This window comes from Eimeria acervulina, genomic scaffold (assembly GCF_000499425.1).
Source record: "Eimeria acervulina Houghton genomic scaffold, Eah_scaff89, whole genome shotgun sequence".
In the NCBI taxonomy this organism is placed as follows: Eukaryota; Apicomplexa; class Conoidasida; order Eucoccidiorida; family Eimeriidae; genus Eimeria; species Eimeria acervulina.
This window is the reverse complement of record NW_013547092.1, coordinates 64,202-78,748: the sequence shown is the minus strand read 5'-3', so window position 1 is coordinate 78,748 and position 14,547 is coordinate 64,202. Positions and strand designations below refer to the sequence as shown.

The following is a 14,547-nucleotide window of genomic DNA, read 5'->3' as shown; positions in this document are numbered from 1 at the left end:
AAGAAGCAAAGAGACAAACAGGAAGAGATACACAGCGACACACAGAAAGAGACAGAGGGAGACAGACTACAACCACTCAGACAATTTGTAACTGCAAGAAGTGTCTCCTTGGCCATATTTGTCTTGTGCTTTGTCTCCTTTGTCTCCTTGCTCGCCCCTGTCTCCCTCCGCTCTCTCCTTCGTCTCTAATGTTTGCTCTGTCTCCCTTCTCTCTCTTGCTTCTGTCTCCTCTTTTGTCTGTCTCCTGTGTCTCTTCTACCTCTTCTGTCTCCTCCGCCTCCTCCTTCGCCCTTGTCTCTTCCGTTGTTTCTGTCTCCTCTGCCTCCTTCGTGTCTCCTCTGTCTCATTTGTCTCCTTTGTCTCCTGCAGCTCTCCTGTCTCTTCTGTCTCTTTTGTCTCCCATACACTTCATTTTCGTGTGTCTCCTCCGTTTTTTCATGCTAAGACGGAGGGCACAGAGAAAGAAGGTAGAGAAACAAGACAGAGGAGAAATAGAAAACAAAGGAAACAGGGGAAACAGAGGAAACAGAGAAGAAACGTCTCTTCCCTGCCCACAAATCCAACAATCTCTCACCCCGACAACCTCTATTCCGGCTCAGAGACATGGACCTGCCGGAGTCTCTTCTTTCTTCTCTAACAGATATCAACATAAACCAGGTGAAGTCCAGAAGCTTCAATGCCCAGGGTTTAAGGGTCAATAAACACACCTAAACCCTAAACCCTAAAGCCCGAAACCCTAAAGCCCCACATGCTGAACATGAGAGAAAGAGAGGAGGGTGAAACGTTGGGGTTTAGGGTTTAGGGTTTAGGGTTTTGGTTTTAGGGTTTGGGGTTTAGGGTTTAGGGTGTAGGGTTTAGTAGTCACGCTGTTTGTGTGTCAGTTGGTGCAAGTCCTTCAAGACCGCCATCAAGGAGGGGCCCCCGGGCCTCTCCCACAAGTCTACTGCTGCTGTTGCAGCAGCAGCAACAACTGTCTCCTTGTGTCTCCGTGTCTCTTGCAGGTTGTCCCTGGGCGGACCCACCCGATAATGCAGAGTACAATAGCCATCCCCAGTGGCTTCATCGTATCCGCGCTCAGGCTAGGAGACACACCCTAAGGACCCTTGAGGGGCCCCCTGAGGGCCTTCAGGGGCCCCTTGGAGCTCATTAGAGGGGCCTCTAAACTGTAATCACTAAGCACTAAACACTAAAGCCGCTTTAAGGGCCCCCCAGGGGCCCCTGAGGGCCGGAGCTCATTAGAGGGGCCTCTAAACTGTAATCACTAAGCACTAAACACTAAAGCCGCTTTAAGGGCCCCCCAGGGGCCCCTGAGGGCCGTTTTAGGGTCCCTCTAGAGGTCTTTTAAGGGGCCCCCTGAGGGCGCCAAAGTGCCCCGTTTGGCTGTAAGGGGCCGGTGAGGGTCTTTGAGGGCCCCCTGATGGTCATTAGGGGCCCCCCGGGGATCCTAGGAGCCCCAGGTGGGGGCAGGGGGCCCCCCAGCCGGTTTTGTGGCTTGTCTGCTTCTTCTTTGTGTACGAGCTGTTGCAGCTTAACTAATAAATAATAAAAGAAGTTCGTAGAGAAAATAGGCTGGTGAATGCCTACAGAATGAGCGTAAAAATCCCTAGAGAATAATGAACAAATACGTATTGGGGCCCCCATGGGGGCCCCAGAGGTGGCCCTGAGGGGCCTCGGAATCCCTCTTAGGGGCTCGTCAGGGTCTACCAGGGGCCCCCCTGCCTGAAGAAGGGACAAAGGAGACACCTTGCAGCGCCTTAAGGCCCTCACATATAACTCATTGCTGCAGCTAAATGGGGCCCACGGTAGCTGGCTCTGCTGCTGCAGCCTTGACGACACAGCAGCAGCGCTGCAGCAGACACGCATTCTTTGCATGCCCCGGGCCCCAGAAGCCACACACACTAAACTCGAACTCTGAACCCTGGGGCATAAAAACCCTAGGGTTTAGAGCTAGGGTTTAGAGGGTTAGGGTTTAGGGTTTAGAGAGGCCAGCGGGTTTGAAGGTGGTCGCGGAAGAACTTCTGCACGACCCAACGCTCACACTGTTGAGCAACCTGGTGTACGTACACCGCAAACAGCAGCACAGCAAACAGCAGACAGCAACAAAATCACTTAAAAGGGGTTAAAATGCAGGGGATATAAATGTACAAATAAGCTTGAGAAGGACACAGACAAAAACAAACTCCTACGCGCAGACGCACATGCTCACGCGCAGCACACGCAACAGCAGCAGCAGCAACTGCAGCAGCAGCCACAACATTAGTAGCACGAACAGCAGCAGCAGCAGCCACAACAGTAGTAGCACGAACAGCAGCAGCAGCAGCCACAACAGTAGTAGCACGAACAGCAGCAGCAGCAACAGAAGCAGCAGCTAGCGTGTTCTGACCGAGTGCAGCTCTGCGGGCCCCACACCAAGCTGATCTGCGACCTTCATTAATGCGACGGTGTACATAAAGGGGAGACGGCCTGCAGGGAGTAGAGACACCCGAAGAGACAAAAGAGACAGCTCAGCATTTCAATAGACAAGTGTGTCTCCGTCCCTCTGTCTGTCTCTTGCATTTGCTGCCAAGCCTCTTTTCTCTGCTGCGATGCAGAGACAGCAGCAACTGCCGCCATTGCTGCGCCCGCCGATAAGGGTTTCATTCGGGCTAGGGTTGCGCTAGGGTTTAGGGTTTAGGGTTTAGAGGTGCTGCGCACTTGTTGCAAAACTGCATGCAGCCTCCAGCCTCAGAGGCAAAGCCCTGCCGGGGCCGCAGCCTCCTCCCTCTAAGAAACTGCTGCTGCCGTCCCTCAAGCCGAAGCGAAGAGGAACAGCAGCAGCAGCAAACGAACTGAACGACCAGTTGGGGGCCCAGTACTTGCTGTGCAATGCGTCGAGAGAATCCTGCTGCTGCTGCTGCTGATCCTGCTGCTGCTGCTGCTGCTGCTGGTCCTCCAGCTGTTGCTGCTGGTCCTGTTGCTGGTCTTGCTGCTGCAGTTGGGGCCCTCTAGGCGACTGTTCGTCAGAGCCGACCGTAGGCGAGGCGCACAAGGATGCGGAGCCTTCAGGTGCGGCTGTTGCTGCTGCGGAGGAAGAGTGTTGTTGCTGCTGGGCTGCAGCAGCAGCAGCTGCTGCTGCTGCATTCTTGTACGGCTCCAGCAGCTCCGCCACCGCATTTACAAGACTCTGGTTTTCTGCTGCCGCTGCAGCTGCCGGTGAATCCCTCAGCAGCAACTCCCCAACTGTCTCTTCTCCATCTGCTGCGGGTTGTTGCAGCAAATCGTCAGCAGCGCCCATCTGCTGCAGCAGCGAAGCTGCCAGGAGCACATAGAGCGACTCTGCTGTCCCTTCGTAGCAAACATAAGGAGACCCTAGCCACTGCAGCCGCAGCTGCTGCTGCCGCCGCAGGCAGTGCAGCGCCTCCAGGCGAGCAGCAGCAGCTGCTGCAGCAGCAGATTTAGGTGGTTTAGGCAGCGGCAGCAACGGCAACTCTTCAATTATTTCCTGAGCAAACAGCTGCACCACTGCAGCCCTGTGGGGCTGCAGCGGAAGCAGCACACACGGTTCGCAGGCCTCTGCTGCACTAACAGAGTACCTGTACACCTCAAAATGCGTAGGCCTGCTGCTGCTGCTGCTGCTGCTGCGCTTGCTGCTGCTGCTGCTGCGTTCGCAACGGCGGCTTCTCTTCTTGTGGTGACGGTCGTGCTTTGTTCGGCGTTTCTGCTGCTGCCTCTCTTGCTGCTGCTGCTGCTGCATGCTAATGTAGCCAAATGCTGCCGCAGCACGCTCCACAGCCCTCTCAAGATCTTCTGCTGCTTCTGCAAGCGGCATAGTGTCTCCTTCTGCCTCCACGAGAGCGCCACTTTCTTGCTGCTGCTGCTGGCGCCGCTGTACCTGCGGGTTTGCAGCGGGAGCAGCAGCAGCAGCAGCTTTGTTTCGTGCTGCAGCGAGCGCAGCAGCAGCCTGCGAATGAAGGGGACGGCAGATCAGCAGCTCTTCTGCCCTCTGAAGCGCCTGCTGCTGCTGCAGCAAAGGGCCTAAGGCCCAACTCTTAATCCCCAAGTCGGTGTCTAGTACAGTTGTTCTGTCTCCCTCAACAACTACTGGCAGCTGAATGCTGCCTGCTGCTGCTGCTGCATCTGCCGTTGCTGCTGCAGGAGACAGCAGACGAAATAACAGCTGCCGATTCGTTGGCATTGTCTCCATCAAATGCTCTATTGATGCCTCCGCTGCTAGCAGCCCACGAACAGCGGACTCGAACTGCTGCTGCTGCTGCTGCTGCGCGTGCTGTGAAGCAGCAGCAGCAGCAGCAGAAGCCAGGGACGCTGAGCTCGCAGCTTCAAAGGCCCTGGCGACAGCAGCAGATGCTGCAGGAGAGACGAGCGGTGGTGGAAGCTGGCTGCCCCAACACCACGAAGGCAAGGAAATCTGCTGCTGCTGCTGCTGCTGCCGCTGCTGCTGCTGTTGCTGGCGCCGCGACTGCGGCGCCGTCCCTGCGTAGGCCAGCAGCAGCTGCTGCTCCAGCAGCACTTCCTCAGCCTCGCCGCCCCCACAGATTGAAAAAGTGCTGCCTTCTGTCTCCTCTGCCTCCGCTACAAGGGATTCAAAGTACTCCAGCAACCCCACCAAGTCTCCACCCTGCGCGTAAACCCTAAACCCTAGCAAACCCTCGTAAACCCTAATAAATCCTAATAAATCCTAATAAACCCTCCTAAACCTTCACAAACCCCCCACCATCCTTAGAAAACCCTTATTAACCCGAAGAAAGCATCGTTAGCCTTCACAAACCCTCAATACCTCTACAAAACCCTTTCAAACCCTAATAAACCCTCGTAAACCCTAAGCAGCCCTAGTTAGCACCCGCCGACACCAACAAGCCCATCAAACCCACAACATAAACTTTCACAGATCCTCATAACCGTAATAAAACCTCATAAGCTTTACTGAGCCATCATAGGCCCTCGTACGCCTTAGAAACCCTCGCAAAGTTTGATGAAGTCTCCTAAACCCTTATACACTTTCTCATGTCTTCACAAACCCTTTGCTGTGCCCCCCCTTATTGCCCCCCACGTCTTTCTAAACCCCAAGGCCTTCGGCTGGAAGCTTCGCGGCAGTGTCTGCTGCAGCACCCCTTACAGAGTGCTGCTGTTGCTGCCCAGAGTAAGGGCTCTTAAAGGTCTAATTAGGGCCCCCAGGAGCCCCTGCTAAGGCCATCAGGGCCCCCCAACTGCAGCAGAAGCCAACCCACCTCTGGAATTAGCAGCAAACGAAGAATGGGAGCTGGCAGTAGCTCGGTCGGACGAGACTGTTGTTGTTGTTGCTGCTGCTGTTGCTGCTGCTGCTGTTGCTGCTGCTGCTTTTGATGAAAATGCAGCAGCAACAAAAAGCGGATGGCTTTTCTGCCTGCGCGTCGCTCTCCAATTTCTTTGGCAGGGAAGAAGTACAGGGTGAAGCCATCTGCTGCTGCTTCAGCAGCAGGTTCTGCAGCATACGCTGCAGCAGCAGCGGCTGCACCAGCTGCTGCTGCTGCTGCTGCTGCGGACTGGCGCACGCCAACTACCCACATCAACGTCAGGCCATCGAGATAAACGAAAAAACGATCGGTTCCCCAGCGCAGCACCTGCAGGGGCAGCCTCCGAGGAGACAAGGGCCCCCCAAAAGCAGCCAAGGGGCCGTCAACTTTGCTGCTGCTGCTGCTGCTGCTGCTGTCACTGCTGCTACGTGTGGCGTTGCTGCTATTGCGGTTGCTGCTTCTGCTGCTAGAGGTGTCTTGGGCTGCTGCAGGATTCGCATTCTCACAGTAGTGCGGCTGGGGCAATGGCCGCTCAGGGCCATTAACGTTGCTGCTGCTGCCGCCACAAGTGCTGCTGCTGCTGCTGCTGGAGCTGCTGCCTCCAATGTGCATACCCGACAGCTCTTCTTGTGTCTGTGCGCAGAGCTTCAGAGCATCTCTCACCGCCGCTTCCATTTTTCCTGGTTGCTCACTGTTGCTGCTGTTGCTGTTGCTGCTGTTGCTGTTGCTGCTGTTGCTGCTGCTGCCGCAAATGGTGGGAGCTGCAGCAGGCTGCCATTGCATGATGCCGTAGAGGAGCCTGAGTGCTACAAGAATGGAGGCCCCCGCAGCCATCTCCAAAGGACAGCCCCAGGCATTCGATTTGCTGCGCGGGGTTAGCAGCCGCCAGGCGTCGCTGTGCGTCTCAGGGACCCCAGAAGGAGATATCTGAGGGGCCCCCTGGGGGCCCCAAGGGTCTCCTCTTTGGCGCGACCAGCGCAGGCGCCAGGGGCCCCTCTTATACTGCTTTCTACGTCCACCAGCAGAAGCAGCAGCAGGATGTGCTGCTCCTGCTACTGTTGCTGCTGATGCTGCTGACTTGCTGCTGAGGGGGCCCCCCCTATCGGTCCCGCCATCGCTGCTGGGCTCCCCTTGCTGCAGCAACAAAGACAATTCGCCGCCTTCGCTGCTGCTGTCCCCTTCATCAGCCTTATTTCTATTTCTTGCTGCTGCGCCTTCTGCTGCTGCTTGAGGTGCGGATCCCTCAGGTGGCTGCGGAGACCCAGCTGAGTCTGCTGCTGCAGCTGTTGCAGCTGCAGCATCGTCACTGTTTCCTACGCCCCCATTGACAGGCTCTGTCTCCGTTGCTGCTGATGCTGCTGCTGTTGCTGCTGCTGCTGCTGCTGTTTCTTCTGTTGCCATCGTTTTCCTGCGTTTGTTGGGGCCGTTGTCCTTTCCTTGGGTTTCTTTGTCCCCTGAAGCAGCAGCAGCAGCTGCTGCTGCTGCAGGACTGCTGCGGAGGGCCCTTACGCCTTTGCGAATGAGAAGAGGAGGCGGCCTCCGCTGGCGCATTTGAATTTGTGAGGGAACAAAAGGAGGCTTCTTTGGTATTTTGATGTGTCTGTACTCCTGAGAAGACCGCAGTTTCTGCTGCAGCAGCCGCAATTGGCCTGGCAGCAGCTGCTGCAGCAAGGCATTAGCAAGCAGCAGCACGAGAGGCGGAAGCCGCAGTAGCCAACCTATGCGCGCTATGAGGGCAGAAGCATTAACGTATGAGGGGGGCCCCCCTCCAACTCCGAGGGCCCCCAAGTCCTGTAGCAGCGTCTGCAGCCTGAAAGCGTGCGGCAGAGACTGCGGCTGCAGCGCAGCAGCCGAAGCAGCAGAATTGGACTTAGCAGAGAGCTGCAGCAGGGCTCCCGTAAACACGCGGCATTGGTGCCACAGGGCGGGAGGAGACAGTCGCAGCAGAGACAGAGACCCTATGCGGTTCTGAGAAAAAAAGGAGACAGACACCCCAACAGCGTAACGCATGCATGCAGAAACCCCACACTGAGCTGCCTGTACACTCCACAAGTGCATGCAAACGCCCCTACACATGCACAAAAGCAAGTGCGAAGACACACTGGCAATCGTACGCAGATATCATATATATATATATATATATATTTGTGTATATATATACATATATTATATACATACATATATACCGACATATTTGCGCGTCTATATTTGTATGTATAGGCATCTATATGTATACACGTACATAGGAACACCAAAAGCGCACAGAGACAAAAAGGAGGCAGAATAACGAAGGAGACAACGTGCAAACAAGCCCCAAGGAGACGAAAGAGAGACAGAGGGGGAGAGACACAAAGAGAGGCACAAATAAAGCGAGAGACAGAAACACGGAAGGAGACAGAAAAAAATAGAAGCAGAGACACAAAGAAAACAAACAGGAACAAGGAAGCGACAAGAGAAGCAAAGGAGACAGAGAAGGAAATGGAGACAGAGGCATCAAAGGGGACTTATAATGATATAGGAGCACAGACTGAATCGCATAAAGACAGGGTGTACACGCAGAAAAATAAACAGAGAGAGAGGAGGAGACAGAGACAGGGAGACACAACAAGACAGAACACCCATCGCCGCACCTGCAACAGCAGCCTGAGGACATCAGCAGCAACCAGGGGAATGCGGCAGCGCTTGAGGGCTACAAGCAGCAGAGCCAGCAGCAAATCCATATCTAAAGGGGGCAGCGCGGAGGGCAGGTGTGGAGAAAGCAGACGGCTTCCTGTCAACGCATTAGCTGTACATACACCTGAAAATATCGCTGCAGGACCCACAGCCTCAGGGTGAACAGAAGACACCTCCAGCCCATCTCCTGCTGCGCGGCGTAAAGAGAAACGCCCGCTGCAGCGCCGCAGGGACAGCAGCGAGCCCCCTACAGCAGCAGCAGTTTTAGCTGCTGCTGCTGCTGAGCCACCCGCTGCTGCACCTTCTCCCTGGGTCGTTTGGGGCTGGCTCTCTCCTGCTGCAGTAGACGATGTCCCTGCTAGTGCGGTTGCTGCGTGGGATCTGTCTGCTGTGGAGTCCCCTGATGCAGCAGCAGCAGTACTTTCGGCTGGTGTTGCTGCTGCTGTTGGGGATGGGGGTGGCAGTGCTGCTGCAGCGGGTTGTCTGCTGCTGTTTTTGCTGCTGCTGCTGCTGCTGCGTGCGCGGTGCAGGAAGCAAGCCTTAATGATAGAGCGTCTCCAGACAACGCGAACAGCAGTAAGGCGAATCATGAGTTCAAGTGCAGTTGCATTTAGTTCTAGGGAGGGCCCCCAAGTACCCTGGGGCCCCTTGGTGCGTCTTCTTTGCTGCTGCTGTGCAGCAGCAGCAACTGCTGCCCATTGTTGCTGCTGCCCTGTGCCCCGTCCCCCTCTTACCCCCGCTGTCTCCTCAAGGTTGTTCTCTAGCGAAGAGACACCAAAGGCAGCGCAGAAGCAAGAAGGAGACAGGCCTGAGAGCTCCTGTAGCCGCTGCGTCTTCACATACCCCAGCCATTCAGGAGACAGTGCAGGGAAGAGGCCTTTCTGCTGCGCTTCGCCTCTTTGTGTCTCCACCTGCAGCAGCAGCTGCTTCTCTCGCTCTTCAAACACCTCCAGCTGCTGCTGCAGCTGCCGTCCACCAGGCGCTGCTGCTGCAGAGCCGTGGGGGCCCCCAGGCAAGACCCTTACGTGACGCCTTAGGCCCCCAGTTATCTCGTCTGTTGCATCTAATAGAAAAGCAGCACCAACTCCAGGGTCTCCTCCAAATGCAGCAAACGCACCTCGACTTAAACTCTTCCCCTTAGATCCAGCAGCAGCAGCTGCTGCTGCTGCACCTGCTCTTGCTGCTGCTCCTGCTGCTGCTGCTGGCGCTGCCAGGCGATCTATTGCCAGCACTTCGGCTGCAACGTCACTCAAACCCCCAGCAGCGGACTCTGCTTCCAATGCTGCCCTGCCCTCCAAAAGAGCCAGCTGCTGCTGCAGACGCGCGCTCCTACTGCTGCTGCTGCTGCTAGCAGCATCAGGGACTGCCAGGGCCAACTCAGCGTCTGCTGCTGCCTCTTCTGTCGTGCCTGCAGCAGAGGCAGCGGGAGAAAGCGCTAGTCTCCTGCGTTTTGGCTTGTGTGCGTCTACTTCTGCTTCACTGCCTTGCAGCACCTCTTGCTGTTGATGCTGCTGCTGCTGCTGCACTTGCTGCTCCGCGTGCTCCTGTTCCTGCTGGTGGTGCTCTTCCTCTTCTTGCTGCTGCTGTTGTCCTTGGTCCTGCAGCTGCTGTGGAGCCTGCTGCTGGTGCTGAGGGTCCTGAGGGAGGCGGGGGCCTTCCAGCGCCAAGCGTGGCTGTTCACAAATCTGGGGGGAGCCTGCCGACGAAGCTGCATGCTGCAGCGACCCCTCTCCCCCAGGAGACGTAGGCGCTGCTGGGGTTGCTGCTGCTGTTGCTGCAGCGTTTAGGGGTAGGAGCTGAGACGCCGGGAGACTGAAGAACCTCCGATGGGCCTTAGAGCGGAAGGAGGCACCCATCATAGGGAGGGTGCCAGGAGGGAATCCTGCTGCTGCTGCTGCTGCTGTTGCTGCAGAAGCAGGAGCTCCTCCACCCGCTTGTGCAGCAGATGAGGGAGATTCCTGCGGGATCAAGGGACACCTCCGACGCTGCGCTGCTGGCAGCAAAGCCAGAGGTATGTCTTCTTCAGAGTCATCTGCTTCAGTTCGTGTTAATGCTGCTGCAGCTGCTGTCAGTGTTCCTGTCGCGGTTGGTGTTGCTGCTGCAGCTGCTCCTCTTCCTCCTACATCTCCGTCAATTGGCACCTCATTGTCGCCAGCCAGCCGTTCTTCTTGTGCAGCGTCACACAGCTGCAGCAGTGTCGAGCTTCCACTTTGCTGCTGTTGCTGCTGCTGCTGTTGCAGCTGTTGCTGCTGTTGCTGCTGTTGCTGTTGTTGTTGCTGCTGTTGTTGTTGCTGCCGGTGTTTGAGGAAGAGGAGCAAGAAAAGGAAGTCATGTTCGTACACCGCATCTACCTGCGCGCATGCACCGCACACTGTTGCCTCTAAGCAGCAGGAATAGCAGCAGGAGCAGCAACAGCAGCAGCAGCAGAGGAGTAGCGTAGCTGCTGCAGATGGCATGAAGGGGTGTACGGCAGACACCCAAAGGCACAGGCAGCAGGAGCAAGAGCAGACAAACTATAACGAAGATAAACACCAAAGGACAGCTGGAGACCCCTAAAAAACCAAATGCACCGACAGAACATCCTTGCTGCTGCAGTGTCTCCTCAACTCACAATCTCTGCTGCTGTCTTGGGCGTCGTGCGGCGCCATGCAGAGCGCTGAAAGGAACGTAGAGACACTTCAAGGGACCCTATAGACAGCAGATGCACAAAGGGAGACAACACAGGAGGCAGAAAGATGCCAGGCCTTAGCAACAGCAGCAGCAGCAACAGCAGCAGCAGCAGCGCCTCCACGGCAGGGACAGTATCACCTCTGGAATAGACATAATTTAATGCGGAGACGAATAGGGGAGAGAGCGGAAGGAGACAGCGTGAGGAGACAAACGAGAAAGTAAAGAAAGATACACATATAAAACAGACAACCAAAACAAAGAAACCAGGCGACAGAGAAGCAAGAACGCGAGGAGGAGCACCAGACGCAAGCAGGAGACAGAAAAGAGAGGCAGCGCAAAGAAAAAACGAAAACAGAAAGAGGTGTCTCCTCACCTAAGGCGAGGGACCGCTCGTGTGCCAGCATCGACAGCAGCTGTCTGGAGATGTACGGAGACACGAGAATGGGTGTCTCCTCTCGTTGGGTCTCCCTTTGTGTCTGCGTGTTGCTGTCTCTGTTGCGGTGTCGCTGCCGTTTGAATGACTCTCCCGTTGCTGCTGCTGCTGCTGCTGCCTCTGCGGCATTCAGAGGAGTCCCCAAGGCAGCAACAGCAGAAGAAGCAGCAGCCAGGAGCTGCCGGCGGCTCTCGTGCACCGCTTCCTCCCCGACTGAACCCTGCCCTTGCTGCTGCTGCTGCTGCTGCTCTAATAGGTCGCTCTCCCGCTGCTGCACCAGAGGCAGCAGCCGCTGCGCTGCAGCAAGACGATCAGCAGCACGCTCATCCCTTGTTGTCAGAGCTGTAGGGGCTAAGGTGCATGGCACAGCCACAAGGCTTGTTTGAGAGAACTCGGGCAACCCACTGCTGCTGCTGCTGCTGCTGCTGCTGCTGTTTGCTGCTGCGGCAGCAACGATTGCACCTGTCGCTGCGGTGTCTTGCAAATTCAGCGCCTCCTCATTTACGGGGGCTCCAGGGGTCCCCCCACAATGAAGAGAAGAAGGGGGCGCAGGAGTGAACGCCGAGGTGCCTACAACGGCAGGAGCCTGTGTTGCTCTTTGTGTGGTTGCTGTTGCTGCTGCTGCTGCTGCTGCAGCTGTCTCTGTTGCTGGGGCCGGCGGGGTAGCCTCAGCACGCGTCAGGAGACGAAGACGTCTGCGGGAGAAGGTGTCTCTTTTGTGTTGCCGTGCGGGCATCAGCCGCTGAACGTAAGCCAGGCGATCTAAGCCCATAAAGCGAACCACTGCAGCAGCAGCAGAACCAGCAGCACCAAATGCAAATGCAGCAGCAGCACACGCAGCAGCAAGCGCAAATGCCGCAGCAGCACATGCAGCAGCAAATGCAGATGCAAGGGCAAATGCGGCAGCAAATGCAGATGCACCAGCAAGTGCACATGCAGCAGCAGCAGCAAGTGCAGCAGCAGAAACGGCAGCCAGCTCAGCAGCAGCAAGCGGAACAACAATCACTGGAAGGGGTCAACATGGAGACAGATGGTTTGAGCGGCAGATCTCTAGGGACAGGAAGGGTGAGGAGAGGTAGCAAAGGAGACCGACAGAAAGACAAAAGAAAACAAAGATAAAGCGAGTAGGAGAGACAGATGAGTAGAGATGGAGACACCAAGAGATGCACATAAAGAGGTTGAGACAGTTAGAAGCAAAGACAGAGACAAGAAGGAGATAGGAGACACCACGCAGCAAAACCCAAGCAACCCCCTAAGAAAGAGTCTACGCACCTGTCTGCAGAAGCGGAGGGACAGATGGGTCTTGCAGTAGCTGCTGTTGCTGCTGCTCCAGCTCCTTCGCTATTTGCTGCGCATGCGAGACAACCCTTCCAGTCCTAGCAGCAAAATAAACACACAAGACAGACAGAGACGCCTTGCTGCAGCTCCAAGTGTGCATTCACCGCAAACAGAAGCACAAAGAAAAACAAAAGAGACGCAAGACACCAACAAAGACCACGAAGCACCTGTTAGAACCTTAGATGCGGTTTAGGGTTTAGGTAGGGTTTAGGGTTTACAGGCCTACGGGATCTTAATCACATTGGAGGAGATGCTGCAGAAATATGTCTCTACCGGCAGCTCATGACGAGCCAGAAAGCCCAAGTACTGCAGCAGCACCTGAGTAAAAACAGCAGCAGCAGTAGAAGCAGCAGAAGCAGCAGAAGCAGCAGCACGATCCGGTGTGATATGGTGTTTTTCGAACTGCTGCATCGAGACCGCTGGCGAGAGGAGACAAAGAAGCAAAGAAGAGCACAGAGGCAGCCACACAGAGACAGGAGACAGAAACAAAAGAGACAGACGCAGAGACCCGGACGCAGCAGGCATAGAAACGCGTGCATAGGAGACAGAGAGGAAGGGGATACACGGAGACAGTTGAGACAGAGACAGGAGAGACAGAGACAGGAGGACAGAAACGAGAGAGACACAGAGACAGAAGAGGCAGAGGCAGGAGACAAAGAAAGGAGACACAGAAGGAGGCCTTGAAGGGATTACCTTTCGGGCCTCAAGCTCCAGCAAATCGGAGATACCAAACTCCTGCTGCAGCAGACGGCAGCAGCACTGCAGCAGCAAAGCCCAGCAGCGCAGCAGCGCTGCATCGGAGACAGCGCCATCAGGACTGAAGGTCTCGCCTGCTGCTTCTTCAGCATTAAGCCACAGCAGCGGCTGCTGCCAGTAGTTCCCTAGGGCCTGCTGCTGCTGCCGAGACACCCGAGCTGCAACAGCAGCAGCAGCTGCATCGCTCGCCCCTGCTGCAGCAGCACCTCCCATCCCTTCGCCCCACTCCTCCTGGTCTTCTGCATCGTCATCCTCATCATAACCCCTTTGTGTAGCAGCAGCGGCAGCAGCAGCAGAGGGGGCGGGGACAGCCGTAGGAGGTGTTTCTGCTGCTGCTGCAGCAGCGCCTTTCGGGTCCCCCTGGGAGGCCCCGGGGCCCCCTACGCCCACAGCAGCAAGCGCTGCAGCAACGGCATCGGACCCTAACATATCCAAAGACCTAACACGTGCTGCACCCATTGCAGCAGTAGACTGCAGCAGCTCGAACTCTTCTTCTTCATCTCTTGTTGCAACCTGTTCTCCTTCTTGGACGGCCCCACAGTCGGCGCAGATTAGGTGTCCGCTGTGGTCAATGCGAGGGGGTGTAGCGCTGCCGCAGCTCTTGCAACTAAATCCAGAGGGGGCCCCCAGGGGGCCCCCCGATACCCGCTGCTGGGAGGCAGCTAATGATGCTTGCGAAGCCTGAGAGGCAGCCGCCTGCTGCGACCCCCGCAACAGCCGCCGCACCAAATCCAAATTGCCCTCCATCTTTGGGTCTAGGGTTTAGGGTTTAGGATTTAGGGGAGTGGTCCAGGGGGTGAAGGAGCCCAGGCGGCCTCAAGGGTTTAGGGTTTAGGGCGTTGGTGTTTAGAGTTTCTGGCGCCGGCGGCGTTAAAAGGGCTTTGCACACAAGAACCCTGCAGTGGAACAGGGGGAACAGGCGGAGGGCCCCGCGGAGGGTTTGATTTACTGGGGGGCCCCAGCGAATATAGAGATGAGGAGCAGCCCTCCCTCTAAACCCTACAAGGCCCTCCGTCTTGAACCCATTCAAAGCCACCTGGGGGGTCATGGTGGGCGCTTTGGCTACCCTAAACCCTAAACCCTAAACCTTAAACCTTAAGTCATATTCGTCAGACCTCCCCAAACGGGGAAGACGGGCTGTCAAGGGGCCCCCTCCGGGTGTTGCAGGGTTTGTTTGGAGTGTAGGGTTTAGGGTTAGGGGAAATGTTTAGAGGTTTCGCTCATATCAGAGCCCCCTGCGATTTTATATCCATAAAAATTCAAATATTGTTCTTTAGAGTCTAGCCAATTTAAAAGCCTAGTCTCTTCATTTATAACTCAGCCCCATCGGCGCAGAACTCGCTGCCCTGGGGGCCCCATAAGGAGCACCTTCTCGCCCCCCCCTCCACAACTTCAGGGTTTAGGGTT

At 56.1% G+C, this 14,547-nt stretch overlaps 1 protein-coding gene across 1 annotated transcript; it reads right to left on the bottom strand.

The window, feature by feature from the left end:
• Nucleotides 1-1,976: 1,976 nt before the first annotated feature.
• Nucleotides 1,977-13,887, bottom strand: EAH_00015020 (hypothetical protein, conserved; the record flags this gene model as incomplete). Its single annotated transcript, XM_013391230.1, has 10 exons — nt 1,977-2,051; nt 2,384-2,463; nt 2,695-4,615; nt 5,226-7,238; nt 7,901-10,294; nt 10,514-10,599; nt 10,987-11,829; nt 12,319-12,422; nt 12,611-12,702; nt 13,078-13,887. The coding sequence occupies 10 exons, from the start codon at nt 13,885-13,887 to the stop codon at nt 1,977-1,979; spliced, it is 8,418 nt and encodes a 2,805-aa protein (XP_013246684.1).
• Between the last annotated feature and the right edge of the window lie 660 nt (nt 13,888-14,547).